Source organism: Mobula birostris, chromosome 8, assembly GCF_030028105.1.
Source record: "Mobula birostris isolate sMobBir1 chromosome 8, sMobBir1.hap1, whole genome shotgun sequence".
In the NCBI taxonomy this organism is placed as follows: domain Eukaryota; kingdom Metazoa; phylum Chordata; class Chondrichthyes; order Myliobatiformes; family Myliobatidae; genus Mobula; species Mobula birostris.
In genome coordinates this window covers 157,996,601-158,012,196 of record NC_092377.1, presented here as the reverse complement: position 1 = coordinate 158,012,196, position 15,596 = coordinate 157,996,601, and the positions used below count along the sequence as shown (strand labels likewise).

At 47.1% G+C, this 15,596-nt stretch overlaps 2 protein-coding genes across 3 annotated transcripts in view; one reads left to right on the top strand and one right to left on the bottom strand.

Annotated features, from left to right (window-relative positions):
• LOC140201860 (G protein-coupled receptor kinase 5-like) overlaps positions 1-11,841 on the top strand; it is a 212,266-nt gene extending 200,425 nt beyond the window's left edge. For both annotated transcript variants that reach the window (XM_072266597.1, XM_072266598.1), the window contains 2 exons: positions 266-397; positions 6,642-11,841. In XM_072266597.1, the coding sequence (XP_072122698.1) occupies positions 266-397; positions 6,642-6,752 (243 nt within the window). In that variant the 3' untranslated portion in view covers positions 6,753-11,841. The remainder of the gene's footprint in view (positions 1-265; positions 398-6,641) is intronic.
• The window catches only part of LOC140201859 (protein transport protein Sec24C-like), an 80,314-nt gene continuing 74,704 nt past the window's right edge, over positions 9,987-15,596 (bottom strand). The window contains exons 21-22 of the mRNA XM_072266596.1: positions 15,228-15,317; positions 9,987-13,626 (exon numbers count right to left, since the gene is read on the bottom strand). Coding sequence (XP_072122697.1) covers positions 13,486-13,626; positions 15,228-15,317 — 231 coding nt within the window. The 3' untranslated portion in view covers positions 9,987-13,485. The remainder of the gene's footprint in view (positions 13,627-15,227; positions 15,318-15,596) is intronic.

Below are 15,596 nucleotides of genomic sequence, written 5' to 3'. Positions count from 1 at the left end.
ATCAATTCTATTTCTCAGGGACTTGGCTGTAGAATGTTTTGGATCACTTTTTCTGCCAAGAGTTTGGGACTCAGATTTATGCCCTTGGGCACAGCTGGTCTGTGTTCAGGTCAGCGCTCGTTCAACCCTCTCTTCCAGGATGTGGCAGAGGTTTATTGGCCATTTCCTCTTACAAGGCCCAGAATTGGGGCAGAGGTTGAGACTAGGTGCAGCCAAATAACGTTTCTGATTTCACCCCCCCCCCCCGCCCCCGCGCTTTCTGCAGATGATCGAGACGGAATGCTTCAAGGAGTTGAATGTCTTTGGACCAAACAGGACCAGATCTCCAGACCTGGATTGGAACGTCCTTCCAGAGCCGCCAAAACGGGGTCTGCTCGATCGGATTTTCCGACGACATGTAAGAATCTGCTTGCTGTGCTTCAGAGTGAAGTAAATTGAGGCTCATCTAAACCCTTTGAAATGTGCCAGTTAGGGTCTGTGTCTTTGTATTGGTGTTGGAACCCCTCCATCAACCTGATGGCATGAATATCAATGAGGCCTTACTCAGGTTGGAGGAGCAACACCATATGTTCCATCTTTGTAGCATGAACATTGATTTTTCTAACTTCCAATAATTTCTCCCTCCTTCTCACCCTTCCATTCTCCATTCTGGCTGTGCTCTTACCCCTTCCCTTCTCACTTGCCTATCTCCTCTCTCTGGTGTCCTCCTTCCTTTTCTGCCATGGTCCACTCTCCGCACCTGTAAGATTCCTCCTTCTGCCTATTGCCCTTCAACTTCTCCGTTCATCCTCTTCCCCCACCCACCCACCACCTTCCCCCTCAGCTGTCTTCACCTATCACCTGCCAACTTGTGCTCCTTTCTCACCCCCACTTCTTATTCCTGCATCTGCCCCCTTCTTTTCCAGTCCTGATGAAAGATCTCAGCCTGAAAAATCGACTGTTTATCCTCTCCATAGATGCTGACTGACCCAAGTTCCTCCAGTATTTTGTGTCTTTTACTGATGAATTGACCTGTACAAAATTTCTCACTGTACCTTGGTACGTGTGACAATAATAAACCAGCTTTACCAATACAGAGCAGATAGCTTCTCACATCTCCCCACGAGGTTGCACAGCTGGTAGAGTCACTGTCTGTTAGTGCGAGGGACCCCAGTTCAATCCTGACCTCAGGAGATGCCCCTGCGGAGTCCGCACGGTCTCACAGTGACGACTTAGGTTTCATCACACATCTCAAAGACGTGTGGGTTATGGGTTTGTCATAGTCATACTTTATTGATCCCGGGGGACATTGGTCTTTGTTACAGTTGCACCATAAATAATAAATAGTAATAGAACCATAAATAGTTAAAAAGTAATATGTAAATTATGCCAGTAAATTATGAAATAAGTCCAGGACCAGCCTATTGGCTCAGGGTGTCTGCCCCTCCAAGGGAGGAGTTGTAAAGTTTGATGGCCACAGGCAGGAATGACTTCCTGTGACGCTCTGTGCTGCATCTTCAGTCTCTGGCTGAATGTACTCCTGTGCCCACCCAGTACATTATGTAGTGGATGGGAGACATTGACCAAGATGGCATGCAACTTGGACAGCATCCTCTTTTCAGACACCACCGTGAGAGAGTCCAGTTCCATCCCCACAACATCACTGGCCTTACGAATGAGTTTGTTGATTCTGTTGGTGTCTGCTACCCTCAGCCTGCTGCCCCAGCACACAACAGCAAACATGATAGCACTGGCCACCACAGACTTGTAGAACATCCTCAGCATCGTCCGGCAGATGTTAAAGGACCTCAGTCTCCTCAGGAAATAGGGACGGCTCTGACCCTTCTTGTAGACAGCCTCAGTGTTCTTTGACCAGTCCAGTTTATTGTCAATATTGTTAAATGGTCCCATGTGCAGGTGTGGGGTAGACTCAATGCGTTGATGGGAACGCGGGGAGAATGTTGAACCTCACTCACCGGCACTGTAAAGCCACTGTTAGGCTTTGTGTTAATGGACGTTTGATGGTCATGGTTGACTTGGTGGGCTGAAAGAAGCCATTTCTCTGCTGCATTTCTCTATGATGCTATACAGGGAGAACCACGAGCACACACTCATCCTCCCGCCCCCCCCCCACCACCCTAATACACCCAGAGTCCCTCTGAGTACTGACATTCCTGGCCTGAAGGCACCCAGGGGTGAACTGCGGCATTAATGCACCTCGACTCCAGAAAGGGATTCCACAACATGTGGACTCATTTTCAAGGACTCTACACCTCGTGCTCTCAGTACTATTTATTTACTTATTATTGTTATTTTTGTATTGGCACCGTTTGTCTTCTGCACAGTGGTGATCTGTCCATCTTTGTGTGTAATTTTTCATTGATTCTGTTGTGGTTCTTTGTACCTACTGTGAATGCCCACAAGAAAATGAATCTCAAATGATATATGCACTTTGAATTTTGCCTGTGGTGTAGTTTCCAGTTCTACATTGAACTCTGAAACTGTTTTGGTATTCACTGTAGAACAGGAAATACATCATAAGGCTTCAAAGTTCAAAGTGCATATGTATCACCATATCCATGTTTTTAAGTAAAATTAAACAGAACCAATTCTAAAGTAAAGATTGAATTACATCAGAGTGTAGAAGTTCCCCTTTCCAACAGGACATTATCATATTATCTCAGTGTTTTGACTTACATAATAGCCTGTGGTTTCCCTTCACTCATTCGTTCTGAGAACCCAATGTGTGAGGTGATGTTTGAGATTAAGAATTTCAGGGAGAAGGCAGGAAAATGGGGTTTGAAAAAAAATCAGCCATGATTGAACAGCAGAGCAGAGTCGATGGGCCAAATAACCTAATTCTTTGTCTTATTGTCTACGTAGAAGAGTACAGCACAGGAACAGGCCATTCGGCCCACAGTGTTGTGCTGAACCAGCTAAAAAGCAAATCAAAAACACCCAAACACTAATCCCTCCTACCTACACCATGTCCATATCCTTCCATCTTCCTTACGCCCACGTACCTATCTAAACGTCTCTTAAAAGCCTCCAATGTATTTGCCGTACCTCCATACAAGGGAGTGCATTCCAGGTATCCACCACTCTCTGAGTAAAAAGACACCCCTCACATCCCCCTTGAGCCTATCCCCTCTCCCCTTCAATGCATGCCCTCTGGTATTAGACATTTCAATCCTGGGAAACAGATACTCTCTGTCCACTATATCTTTGCCTCTCATAATCTGAAACCTCCAGCAGATCTCCCCTCAGCCTCCGGGCACTCTCGAGAAAACAAGCCAAGTTTATCCAGCCTCTAAACTAGGCAGCATCCTGGTAGAGCTTTAACTCTCATTCACGCCCAGTTGCAAAGTGGTGAGTCTTTGAGGTGTTACTGTTGGTCGGACCGCACTTGAAGTATTGTGAGCAGCTTTGGGCCCCTTATCTAAAAAAAGATCGTGCTAGCATTGGAGAGGAGGTTCATGAGAATTATCCCAGGAATGAAAAGGTTAATGTATGAGGAGCGTTTGATGGCTCTGGGCATGCACTCACTGGAGTTTAGAAGAAGAAGGGCGAATCTTATTGAAAGCTATTGAACATTGAAGGACCTCAATAGAATCTGATGTGGAGAGAATATTTGCCATGGGGAGAGTCTAGGACCAGGGAGTACAGCTTCAGAATAGGAGAACGTTCCCGTAGAACAGATGGGGAGGAATTTCTTTGGCTGGGAAGTGGTGTATCTGTGGAAATTATTGCCACAGATAACTGTGGAGGCTAAGTCATTGGGTATATTTAAAGCAGAGCTCAATAGGCTCTTGATTAGTAAGAGCATCAAAGGTTACAGGGAGAAGGGGGTGAAGAGAGATAATAAGTCAGCCATGATGGAATGGCAGAGCAGACTTGATGGGCTGAATGGCCTAATTCTGCTCCTGTGCCTTATGATCTTGTTGATTCTGTTGTGGAAGTTGAGTTCTACTGTTGTCACGCATACCAAGGCTCAGTGAAAAATGATGCATACCAATCATTTCATGAAACAGTTCACCAAGAAAACAGTAACAGAATGCAAAAGAGCAGTGCAACAGTTAGAGACAGAAGAGCAGTGCAGGTGGACAATAAGGTACAATGAGGTCAAGAGTCCAGTTTATCTCATTGGAGATCCCATTCAGTTGACTTAACGGGGTAAAAGCTGTCCTTGGGCCTGGCGGTATGTGCTTTTAGGCTTTTGTATCTTCTGCCTGATAGGAGACATGAGAATGTCCAGGATGGGTAAGTTTTTGATACCGTTGCCTACTTTACTGAGGCAGAGAGAAGTGTAGACAGAATCCATGGAGCAGAGGCTGGTTTCCATGACGTGCTGAGTCATGCCCATCTTGGGGAAATTCTTCTTCGTCAGGTTCCCTTTAATTTCCCCGTGACCAAGTGGGTTTCCTCCCATAGTCCAAAGACGTACTGGTGAGTAGGTTAATTGGTCGTTATAAATTATCCCATGGGTAGGCTAGGGTTAAATCCAGGGACTGCTGGGCAGCAAAGCTCGACGGGCTGGACCAGTCTATTCTGCACTCTGTCGCAATAATCCTTTCCACTTCACTCTCAACCTGTGCTCTCTTGTCTTAGGTACCAATCCTCTGGAAAAATGTTTGCTGATATCTACCTTCTCTAAGCCTTTCATAATTTTGCATGTTTTTATCAGGCCCTCCTTCAGCTCCTCTGCACCAAAGATAATAAACCCAGCCTATCCACTTTCTGCTCATAACTCCATCCCAGTGAATCGTCTCCATTTGGGGCGGCAGGGTGGAGATACGTCTTTACCAAAGGAAGTGTATGGCACTCCTTCCCTCTGCAGGTCACCCTTGGGCAAGGTATAGTCCCTCCTTAGCCCCCCCTCATCCCGATCAGGGTCACGTGAAGCCATGGGAGCAGGTGGTGGATGGTCGTACGAGCAGCTGGTGCACATCACAAGTCCTGGTTATGTGACCACTGATGCCAGGCAGACAATCTCTGAAGAGTATTGGTAATGGCTGGGGTCACCCGTCTTGTAAAGACACTGCTCGGAAGGTTGCAATGGCAAACCATTTCTGTAGAAAAATTTGCAAAGAACAATCATGACCTAGGTCATACGACACGGCACATAACGAACAAATGAACCATTGCAATTACCCCCTTCTCATAGTATGGTGACCCAGAACAGTACACAATATCCAATCTGCAGTCTCACCGATGTTTCATAAGGACGCACCATCACTCTCTTGTTCATATACTATACACCCACCTAATGTTGATGCAGATTCCCGCACTGCTGTCTTTTGTGTGTCCTGTGCTACTTTATCTGCAAGTGCTGCCACCTTTAGGAATCATTGAGCAACTACACCAAGTCCCTCTGGTCTTGAATAGTTCCCGGACCAGACCAATCACCGCTTACATTCTACCCTATTAGTACTGAGATTAAAATTTAAATTGATAAAAAGGTTTTAACTCAACATTACTTCATTCTCCCCCCCAACACTCTCTCCCCTTACCCCCTCTCCCCTACTCTCTCCTCTCTCCCTCACCTCCTCTCCCTCACCCCCTCTCCCTCACCCCCTCTCCCCCACCCCCTCTCCCCCACCTTCTCTCCCCCACCTTCTCTCCCCCACCTTCTCTCCCCCACTCTCTCCCCCCCACTCTCTCCCCTACTCTCTCCCCCTTCCTCACCACCTCTCCCCCTCTCCCTCTCCCCCTCTCCCTCACTCCCCCACCCCCTATCCCCTTTCCCCTCACTCCCCCACCCCCTCTCCCCTTTCCCCTCACTCCCCCACCCCCTCTCCCCTTCCCCTCACTCCCTCTCCCCTTCCCCTTCCCCTCACTCCCTCTCCCCTTCCCCTCACTCCCCTTCCCCCACTCCCCTTCCCCCTCTCCCCTTCCCCTCTCCCCTTCCCCCTTCCCTCACCCCCTCTCTCCTTCCCCCTCTCCCTCACCCCCCTCTCCTTCCCCCTCTCCCTCACCCCATCCCCTTCCCCCTCTCCTCTCCCCACGTGCTTGCTCTCTCCTCCCCCACCCCTCCCCGCCTGCTCTCCCCCCTGCCCTCTCTCCTCCACCCCCTCTCCCCCTCCCCCCTGCTCGCTCTCTCCCTGTGTGTGTGTCTCTCGTTCTCACCCTCTTCCTCTATTTATCTACCTGTCTCCCTCTCTTTGCAACTCTCTCACTTTCCAAGGTGCTGCCTGACCTCATGAGCAGTTTATTTCAGATTTGTATCATAAAGTGAGAAGGGAGGAGAAGGGGGAGAAGAGAATGAGGCCTTTCGGCCCACTGAACCTGCGCTGACCACCAGCCTCCCATTTACATTCATCCCGATTTTCATTCCCCCAACATTCTCACCTGCTCCCCCCAGATGTACAATGAGACGGACTCTTGCCTTCACGATCCACCTCGGCACAGCCTTCCACCTTATTGTCTGCCCTGCACTGCACGTTCTCTAACACTAGATTCTGCATTCCGTAATTGCTTTGAGTACAACCATGACTTACTGACGGGACGAAATGATCTGTGTGGATGGCACACAGGTTTTTTTTTGTTGTACTCTGATGCACGTGACAATAAATAAAAGCATTTTACCATTTCTACACTCATTTACAGATTATCTGTCTTGTTTTGCTCTTGAATTACCACTGAGTTTCTGTTCTTTATTTCAGGCGCACGATTACGCCTTCAGTAACACAACCGACGCAAATTCCAGCCTCCCGCCTCACGTGAACTTAAACAACAGCGCGCCCAGCGCCAGCCAGACCCCCACAGTCGCCTGACGTCGCCCGCGAAATTAGGCTCAGTTTGGGACAAATTGCCTCCTCGCTGTTATCTCAGGTTTAACTTGGATGTAAAGAAATTAGTGGCATTTTTAAAGTTGGTAACGCAGTGAGAGTCGAAACAGTGCTGCTTTGTGTAAATAAAAAATGTAGTCTGAGGGCAGGATAAAGAAGACATGTTTCCCACGAGGCCTAGCCACACGGCGTCAGGGTGCTGAGCACACACTGGGATCAGAGGTGCAGAAGTGCTTCCTTCAGCATCTACTTATATGGTTGCTTATTCACCGGAGATTCTTTGCCTATTTCTGTTTGGACTTTCACGCTGGAAATTCACTAATATCTCCAGCATTACAGGGTTCTCAAGGCAAGGTCGGAACCCTATGTGTCGGTAAAGGAGTGGTGTGCGGAGGATTGTCACGAATCTACTGACACCTAGTGGAGGGATGTCTGAGCTGCAGCCTTCCTATGAAGTTGCGATCTCAAATGGTGGTGTGAATGTTATGAACCAATGATGCTTCCTTCTCAACAGCTAGAGAGTAGCAATATCCTGTCCTGAGTAAAGTTCAACCTTGAGGTTGAATCTTCGCGGTGTGGCACTCACCTGAGAAGTTGCCCCTGAGCTGATAGTCCAATAGCACACTTATCAGGCGGTGACTTGATCATCACCTGAGCAATATTGTCCTTCAGGGCACTTCCCACAGCTGGCAAGGTCAAAGGGTGCAGTCCAGCTAAGATCAAAGAGTGGGGCAACAGTTGGATTGGTTGGAGACTTAGAATGTTAGACATTAGTGGTGCTGTCCATAATCGGACCATTCAAACCCCTCTTCCCAGAGTTTAATGGACCTTTGCTTTGGGGCAAAGGGAAGCCTTTCTTCCAGCGTTCCACCCTTAACCATGCAGGTGGGATCGTGCCATGCTCAGAACGGCTGCTGCCACTGGCTTTGCGAGCCAAGGCAGGTCACTGTGTTTTGTTGGCCATGGAAGGCGGAGATGGTACTGATAGAAGGCGGGGGTGTCAGGGATGTCCTTCCTGAGTGTGCGGGCTTGATCTCCACTGGACTGGGAGAACATAGCCCCCATCGTTTTTGGTGGAGGAGCTGAGGTGAGTTACGTTCAGTTGCTAGGTGGGGGTAAGGAGGGAAAGGATCCAAAGCCCGTTTGAGTTGTTCAAAGGCCGGTCCTTTTCATTGAAACAGGAAGGGCCTACTCGCTGAGCCCTTTCTCTGGCTCATCGTCCCGGCCACTCCAGTGGGCTTCTCGCCTTCCCGACTTGGGCCCTCCGTGCCAGGGTAGCAAGCAACTTGCCAGAAGAACTCAACAAGCTGAGCAGCACCTGTAGGAGGAAAAGGATTTGCCAACATTACAGATCTAAGCCCTGCATCAAATGTTTACAATTCCTTTCCCTCCAGCAGATGCTGCTCAGCCAGCTGAGTTCCTCCAGCAGATAGTTTGCTCTCCAGATTCCGGCTGTTGTGGTCACTCCATGTCTCCTCTGGCCCAATGCTTTCTATGGCAAGTTACTATGTGATTGCTCTTCAACAGGCCTTTGACCTTAACCCCTGGCATTTGGGGATGAAGGAGGTCAGAGGTCTTGGGAATTCCTTGCCTTTGACCACTGGGAGGCCAGGAACAAATTCTGCCTACTCATGGTTCCCCTGGTCTGGGGCCAAAAATGGAGACTCCACACGTGTACCCTGGTTAGACACCCGTGCCTCGACGGAATGAGAGTCATCAGCAAGATGCTAATATTCTCGTGTGCGGTGCAGACACCAGCATTTCTGAACCATCTGGGTTCTTAGGCTCAAGTCTCTGTCTGGTCCAGAGTCTGGACCACTTGCGAATGAACCTCTTTGGCTGGAAAGAAACAATTGCTCTGCCTAAGTCGCACCATCGGGGCTCAGTGCATAGGAAGGCCAATGGCCTTACGGCAGTTGTCCTGTGGCCAATGGTGCTGCAGAAAGAGAATTATAACCAGGAAAATGGGATGGATGTCACTACGAAGTCATTTCCTGGTATTTGACAGATGAACGGATCCTTCCCATTTCCCCATGGCAACCATGACAGCTCATGACAACATGAGTTGTGGGGTTACGGCACCCCCTGCTGGCAACTCAGGGTCTCTCAACCCCTCTGTGCCTCCTCTGGCGGGAGAGTGGCTTGTAATACGACGACTAATTGTCTTGAGTTTTGAACTTGGTAATTTTTTTTGTTCTGCCAAAGCGATATGTGTAAATTGCTCAATGTGTTGCACCAGTTTACATGTCTGTACATTTGTATGGAGCATACATCAGGATGTATATGTTTATCTGTGAAAGAGTTTCAGTCGTGTTAGCAGTTTTTAAATGTCAGCAACTCCTTCAGGATTGAAGCAGTGGAAGAAGATAAAACTTCCTCAACATTGGAACAGATTGCTCGAGAAGCCAAAGCAATTGGATATACCCACTAGTTTATAGAGCCCTCTTTTAAGATATTTAAAGTTAATGATGCTGGGGGTATTTTTTGACTTTGGCTTCTGAGTTGACCCTGTGTACATCGTGAAGCAATGGTTTTGTGCGCAGGACTGCAGAGTCACTGCCCGGAAACAGTCGTGCCTGTGGGGAGGGGGGGGGGGCTGCTGTCAAGCGGTTGTCCACAGCTGCCCAAGGCTAGACTGGGGGCGTCCACTTGAGAAAGGGTTTGTTTTAAAAATGAACTGACACATTTCAGACTGTCCACATTTGCATCCCTTTGGATATGTATTTTTGTGAGGGGAAAATCCAGAGCAGATCAGCACAATTCTAGCCATCACCAGCTTCTAATTATTAGTCAGGAAATTTGACTCACTTCTATACCATGCATGCAAGGAGGCGGTTTTAAATCACAGTAAGATAAAGGGTTGTTGTATTGGGACAGATCCCTGTGGAGGTCTCCTCAGTAAGCAATTTATAACCAGTGTAATTGAGGTTAGCAAGGTCCATGCTTTAGCCCTGACCCTTACACAGCCCATGTAGTGCAGCTCTCAATCCTTTATACAAGACAGCAGCACCATCAGGAACCGAGCGCTGCCAAAAGGACTAATAACACTCTGTGCTGTTATGACTCACTAAGATATGTTTTTTTAAAACTCCATCAATGTCTAATAAAAGAGTTTTGGCCAGGACTGGTTCTCTGCAAATGAGACTCGAAGATACTTTCAGACTTCCTAAGTGTGAAAATAATCTGAGATTTGAAGACACCACAGTCAGCAATCCAGGAGATAAAAATGATATTTAATTGTTCAAAACAAGGTGAAATAAAGGTTAGAACATATGCATGGTATTAAAAGAACCACTTACAGCGCAAAACTCGAAATAAAATCTTTTTTAAATTTGCAACATTCCGCTTTTTCTTTAGGAGGGAGAATCATTGCTCAGGGCCAGAGCAGTGGTTCAGCAGTAAATAACTGGAGTAACATTGGAGCAGTTAGTTGTTCCTGATTAGCATTGACTGTGAGAATAATAGATAAATAATTAAAGTTTTGATCATTTCATTGATTCTGTGTTGATCTAATTGGAGACACCACCAATTTGCAGGTGTGGAGGATCAAGTAATTTGTGCTTCTCTTTAACTGCCTAATGAATGCTACTAGTTCTGATAGTAACAAAGGTGAGTATCCTCAGCAGCCTTCCCCATATTTTACACAAAACCGCGTAAAGATTTTAAACTAATAACAAAATTTCTACACCCAGGGCTTCTGTCCAGGACCCTACTTTATCTCCACAGGATCAAAAGCTTTTAGCCAAATCTATAAAAACAACCACAGGGTTCTTAACAGTTCTTTTTGCTCCTGATGACAAATTATTAAGAATTGCTATGTTTTCATTACAACCAGGGCTTCCAATAGTAAAACCTTTTTGAAGTACAATAAATAATTTCATTTCAATAATGTCCACCAGTAAAAGTCCTCAAAAACAATCAACCCAATAGTAATTAGCTACCAGTTAGCTGGACACAAAAGGCAGCAGAGGCTGGAAGTCTGGAGCGATACACAAGATGCTGGAGGGACTCAGTGGATCTGGCAGCATTTGTGGAGGGAAATGGACAGTTGACATTTCGGGTTAAGACCCTTCACCTGGACTCCGTCTCGATCTGAAATGTCGATTATCCATCCCACCCCCGCATCTGTTGCCTGACTTGCTGAGTTCCTCCAGCACCTTGCCAGCTAGCCATGTCATTTAATCAGTTCATTGATTTCAGAACAAGGATATTTTTAAGCTTTCTCACTTAAAATAAAAATACTTGTCACTGCAAACTCCAGGCCCATGTGCTCTTTGGATCCTTGCCCCTGGCGATTGCTCCTTGGTTTGCAGCGTCTATTAGAGGTTGCTCCTAAAAGCTCAGCACACAGGTGGGACAACGAACCAGGTCAAAGATGAGTTGATCTCCTCCACAGAAGTTTGTGAACACCTTGAGGGTTGGGGGTTTAATGTAAAACAAAATTCCAGGCCCGTGACTAGTTTGCAGACCCAACAGCAAGACAAATCATGCCTCTGCTAATTTCCAAGTTTTCAATTGACTAGAATCAGAGTAAACACAAATTCCAAATGGTAGCACTTCACGAGAGCTTACTGGTTTTCGGTATTCCAGCATCGAAGTGCAGTGATTTGGACAAGTTATTGTAGTCACTGATCTGTTTACTGTAAAATGGGGGAGTCCAGTTTCTCTGCTTAATGTAACTGCATCCTTCACACCTAGTTCTTCCTATGAGGCTTGCAAGACCATTGGAATGGCCATAAGGTGTCCTGTTGGTAACCACCCAGTCTTGCCTCTGTTCCAGATCATGTGACATCAAACCTTCCAGTAAGAGCAATGGTACCAAAGCCATGTTGTATAAAATAATAGAACAGAACTAAGTTGGGATGAGGTATTGTTATGTTGCTGTAAAGGTCTCTTTCTAAGTGTCCAGTGGGTGTATCAGAGGAATTTTTTTTAAATATTGCATACAATGCAAATTTGATATTGTACAATATATTGACTGTACATACATTGTATTGACGAATGCCCTTTTCTTTGTGGAATATTCTTTGGGATTCCCATAATGTTGCAACTATTAAAAGGCTCTAAAGTCAAACTGGGTAAGTGTACTGACCAACACACAAGACAGTACATTCCACAGCAGGGGAAGTGTTAGAGCAACTCTTGTAGGTAAAGATATGTTTTATATGGATGTAGTCTTTCTCTTTCATGGATCTCTGATTGGCCAGGTTCCTGGAGACCACAATAAATCACACACTCAGTCATTATGCTCCTCAGCCAGGATGGCCAGCTCTTTAGGGATTGCCCTTAGTTTGGATATGTGCACTGAATAATGGAGGACAGTTGGTTCAAGGAACAGACAGAGACACAAACACAAATTACGCTGGAACTCAGCAAGTCAGGCAGCGTCTATGGAGGGAAATAAATTCATTCCCCGGCTTGCTGAGTTTCTCCAGCACTTTGTGTGTTTGTTGCTCAAGATATCCAGCCTCTAACGCGTCTCTAGGGGCAGCACAGTAGCGACGACCCGGGTTCAATTCCCACCGCTGCCTGTAAGGAGTTTGTACGTTCTCCCCATGACTGCGTGGGTTTCCTCCCACCGTCCAAAGACCCAGGTTAATTGGTCATTGTAAATTATTCCGTGATGAGGCGAGGATTAAATCGGGGGATTGCTGGGTGGTGCAGCTTGAGGGCCTGGAAGAGTCTGTTCCGCCTTGAATCTAAGTGAATAAATAATAGTCTCCAGTTGTTTGGAGATGTACGTGGGCGATAGATGGAGCCTGCCAAAAGCTGGCTAGTGAAGATAGGAACTTAACATTTAGTTGAAGAAAGTTTTTAAGTAGGATGTACCAACTATGAGGGGTTGCACTTTAGGAGATCAAAAGTAAAAGGATGATACAGGGTTAATGGTGTCAAATTAAGCTCCCTTAAAGTTGATTAGGTAGTAAAGGAGGCATATGGTACACTTGACTTTATTAGCCAAGGCATTGAGTTTAAGAGTCATGAAGTTGTATTACTTCATCAAACTCCAGTGAGGCTGCACCTCGAGCAAGGATTCCCAACCTGTTTTATGCCATGAACCCCAGGTTGGAGACACCTTTTCTAGAGTTTACAAAGAATGGTGCAGAAAAACAAAAGAACATGCACTGAGTGGGGGTTCTGTGGGTGAAAACACCTTGTTAATGAGAGAGGTCAGAGGAGAATGGCCAGACTGGTTCAAGCTGACAGGAAGGCAACAGAAACTCAAACAGCCACACGTTACAACAGCGGTGTGCAGAAGAGCATCTATTCAGTGGCCACGTTATAACGTACAGGTGGTGTATTTTCAAGTCAGTATGATGAGCAGCTGGACGACAGCGAGGTTTGTGTTCTCCTGGGCGGTTCAGTTCGCTGGTTCGAGAGGAGCTAGGCAAGTCACAGTGGTGTGCAACGGTGAACGGAATGACATTCAGGATGGAGACTGAGGTGCCAATCACAGGAGCACCTTGTGATGCTCTGAACTTGTGATGAAGGACACACTCAGCTGGACAGGTGTTGAAGATTCCCTCGCCTTCCTGATTTGCAGGGGAAAGACTTCGGAGTGCCAGAAAATGAGTCAGTCAAAGAAGAGCTAGCCTTGAGCCTCAATATTTGTGTGTGTTCCTCTATTTACGTTCCTGTTAGTTGAGAATAAACAGAAGGCAGGAAGGGATGAGCGAGGCCTGTTGGCGTACTTAAGCTGAGGTGACAGAGGAAGACGCTACTGCAGGGAACGCTGGATCGAGACGTGAATGTGACAAAGGAAGTCAGCGTAGGCAGCCCCCCCGCCGGGATTCTTGTCTTCAACCAGGAACTGCTGGAACTGGCTCTCTGAAATATCCGACTGTTTCACGATGAGTAACTGGAAAAGCAAGTTAGAGTGAGCATTAGTATGTGAGGCTGGGGATTTCTCATTAATATCTGGAGGATGCAGGGTTTCCAAGTGTGAGGAGGCTCTGCCCTTCCTTAGTGACGGTAGAAAACCATACGTGTTTATCTCACACCTCTTGAGAAATTTCACTTCACAGGCTAGCAGGAGAGCTTTAAAAGAGCAGGTTTCATTTATTTAGTGTTTGACTAATTGGGCAGCAGCTGCCAATAAGAAGGTTAAGCTCAAATGGAGCAGCCATTGTGTGAGTGGCCGGTGTGTGGAGTGGGACATTGAAGCCTTGGCTCGAGCAGAGGCCGAGAAAGTGACCAGAGGCTAAAGTGACGTTCTGGTAAAGTCTCGTTCTTACTGCTCAGGTAGAGCAGTGGGAATGACAGCCAGGGCACTGGGTGTCTCTCTTCCAGGATGTGTGAAGTCGGGGAGACGTCCCGTGCCCTGATGACTACACCTGCGAGAGGTGCATCTGGCTGCAGCTCCTTGCAGATTGGTTAGAGAACTGGAGCTGAAGCTGGATAATTCCAGATCGGTTGGGACGCTGAGGGGTTGATAGATGGGAGTTACTGGGAGGCAGCTACCTGGGTGAACATCAGGAGTGTGAAAGGGAATAGGCAGCCAGTTCAGGGCATCTCTGTGGCCGTTCCCCTCAATAACAAATGCAGTATATTGCTTTGAATACTACTGGGGGAAATCTGCAGCAACCAGATCTCTGGCTAGAAGGAAAAGGGGTAGAAGAAGAGAGCTTTGGTGATAAGGATTCAAACAGGAGATACTGTGCACAAGAAAGAGACACCCAGATGGTAAGTTGTCTCCCAGGTGTCAGGGTTAAGGATGTCTCCGATTGAGTCCACAGCATTCTTAAGGGGAAGGGTGAGCAGCCAGCGGATGTGATACACGTTTGTACTAATGAGCGTGCTAGGAAAGGGGATAAGGTCCTGAAGAGAGAGAACACGGGGAGCTAGAAATGAAACTAAAAAAAGCAGGACTTCACCGGCAGTAATCTCTGTCCCACTCGCCAGTGAGGGTAAGAAGATAAATACGTGGCTGGAGAGTTGGTGCAGGGGGCAAGGTTTCACAATGTTGTGCTGAACCAGCTAAAAAGCAAATCAAAAACACCCAAACACTAATCCACCCTCCTACACAATGTCAATATCCTTCCATTTTCTTTACATCCATGTGCCTATCCAAACTTCCCTTAAAAGCCTCATGCATTTGCCTCCACCATCATACCAGGCAGCACATTCCAGGCATCTACCACTCTGAGTAAAAAAAACTTGCCCCTCACATCCCCTTTGAACCTACCCCCTCTCACCTTCAATACATGTCCTCTGGTATTAGACATTTCAAGCCTGGGAAACAGATACTCTCTGTCCACTCTATCTATGCCTCACATAACCTTGTAAAACTCTACCTAATGCTAGGAGACGCCACAAAGCCCGACCTGCATCCTCACCTTCATCTATCCCAACCACTAAACTGTTCTACTCCCTCCAACCTATTTCCTGTTCCCACCCCTACCTCCATGTAACCTCTCCGAACTTCTGGTCCCATATCCTAGAATAGGAAACAAAACTCGCCTTCAAGAATCTCAGCCTCTCCTTGCGAATCCTGTCGATGACGTCGTGGGTCTGTCGGGAGACTGTGTTATCCAGCACAGGGAGGGAGCCCTGAAACAGAGCAAGGGGCTTCACTGAACCAAATGTTTCCCTGAAGATGCAGTGCCTCCTTCTGTCCGAGCCCCTCCCCAGGGGGCAAAACCCGCACTGAAACACCAATACGCCCACAAAAGGTTCAGAGACCTGGGACACTATATCTTGAAGAGGCAAAGAGTGGGAGGGGAAGACACGAGGAGGAGGAAGATCATCCAAATTTAAACAAACTACCCAATCCCAAGTTCAGGAGGTGAATGGAGGAAGTGGTTCCATGAACTGAAGTAAAAGATGACT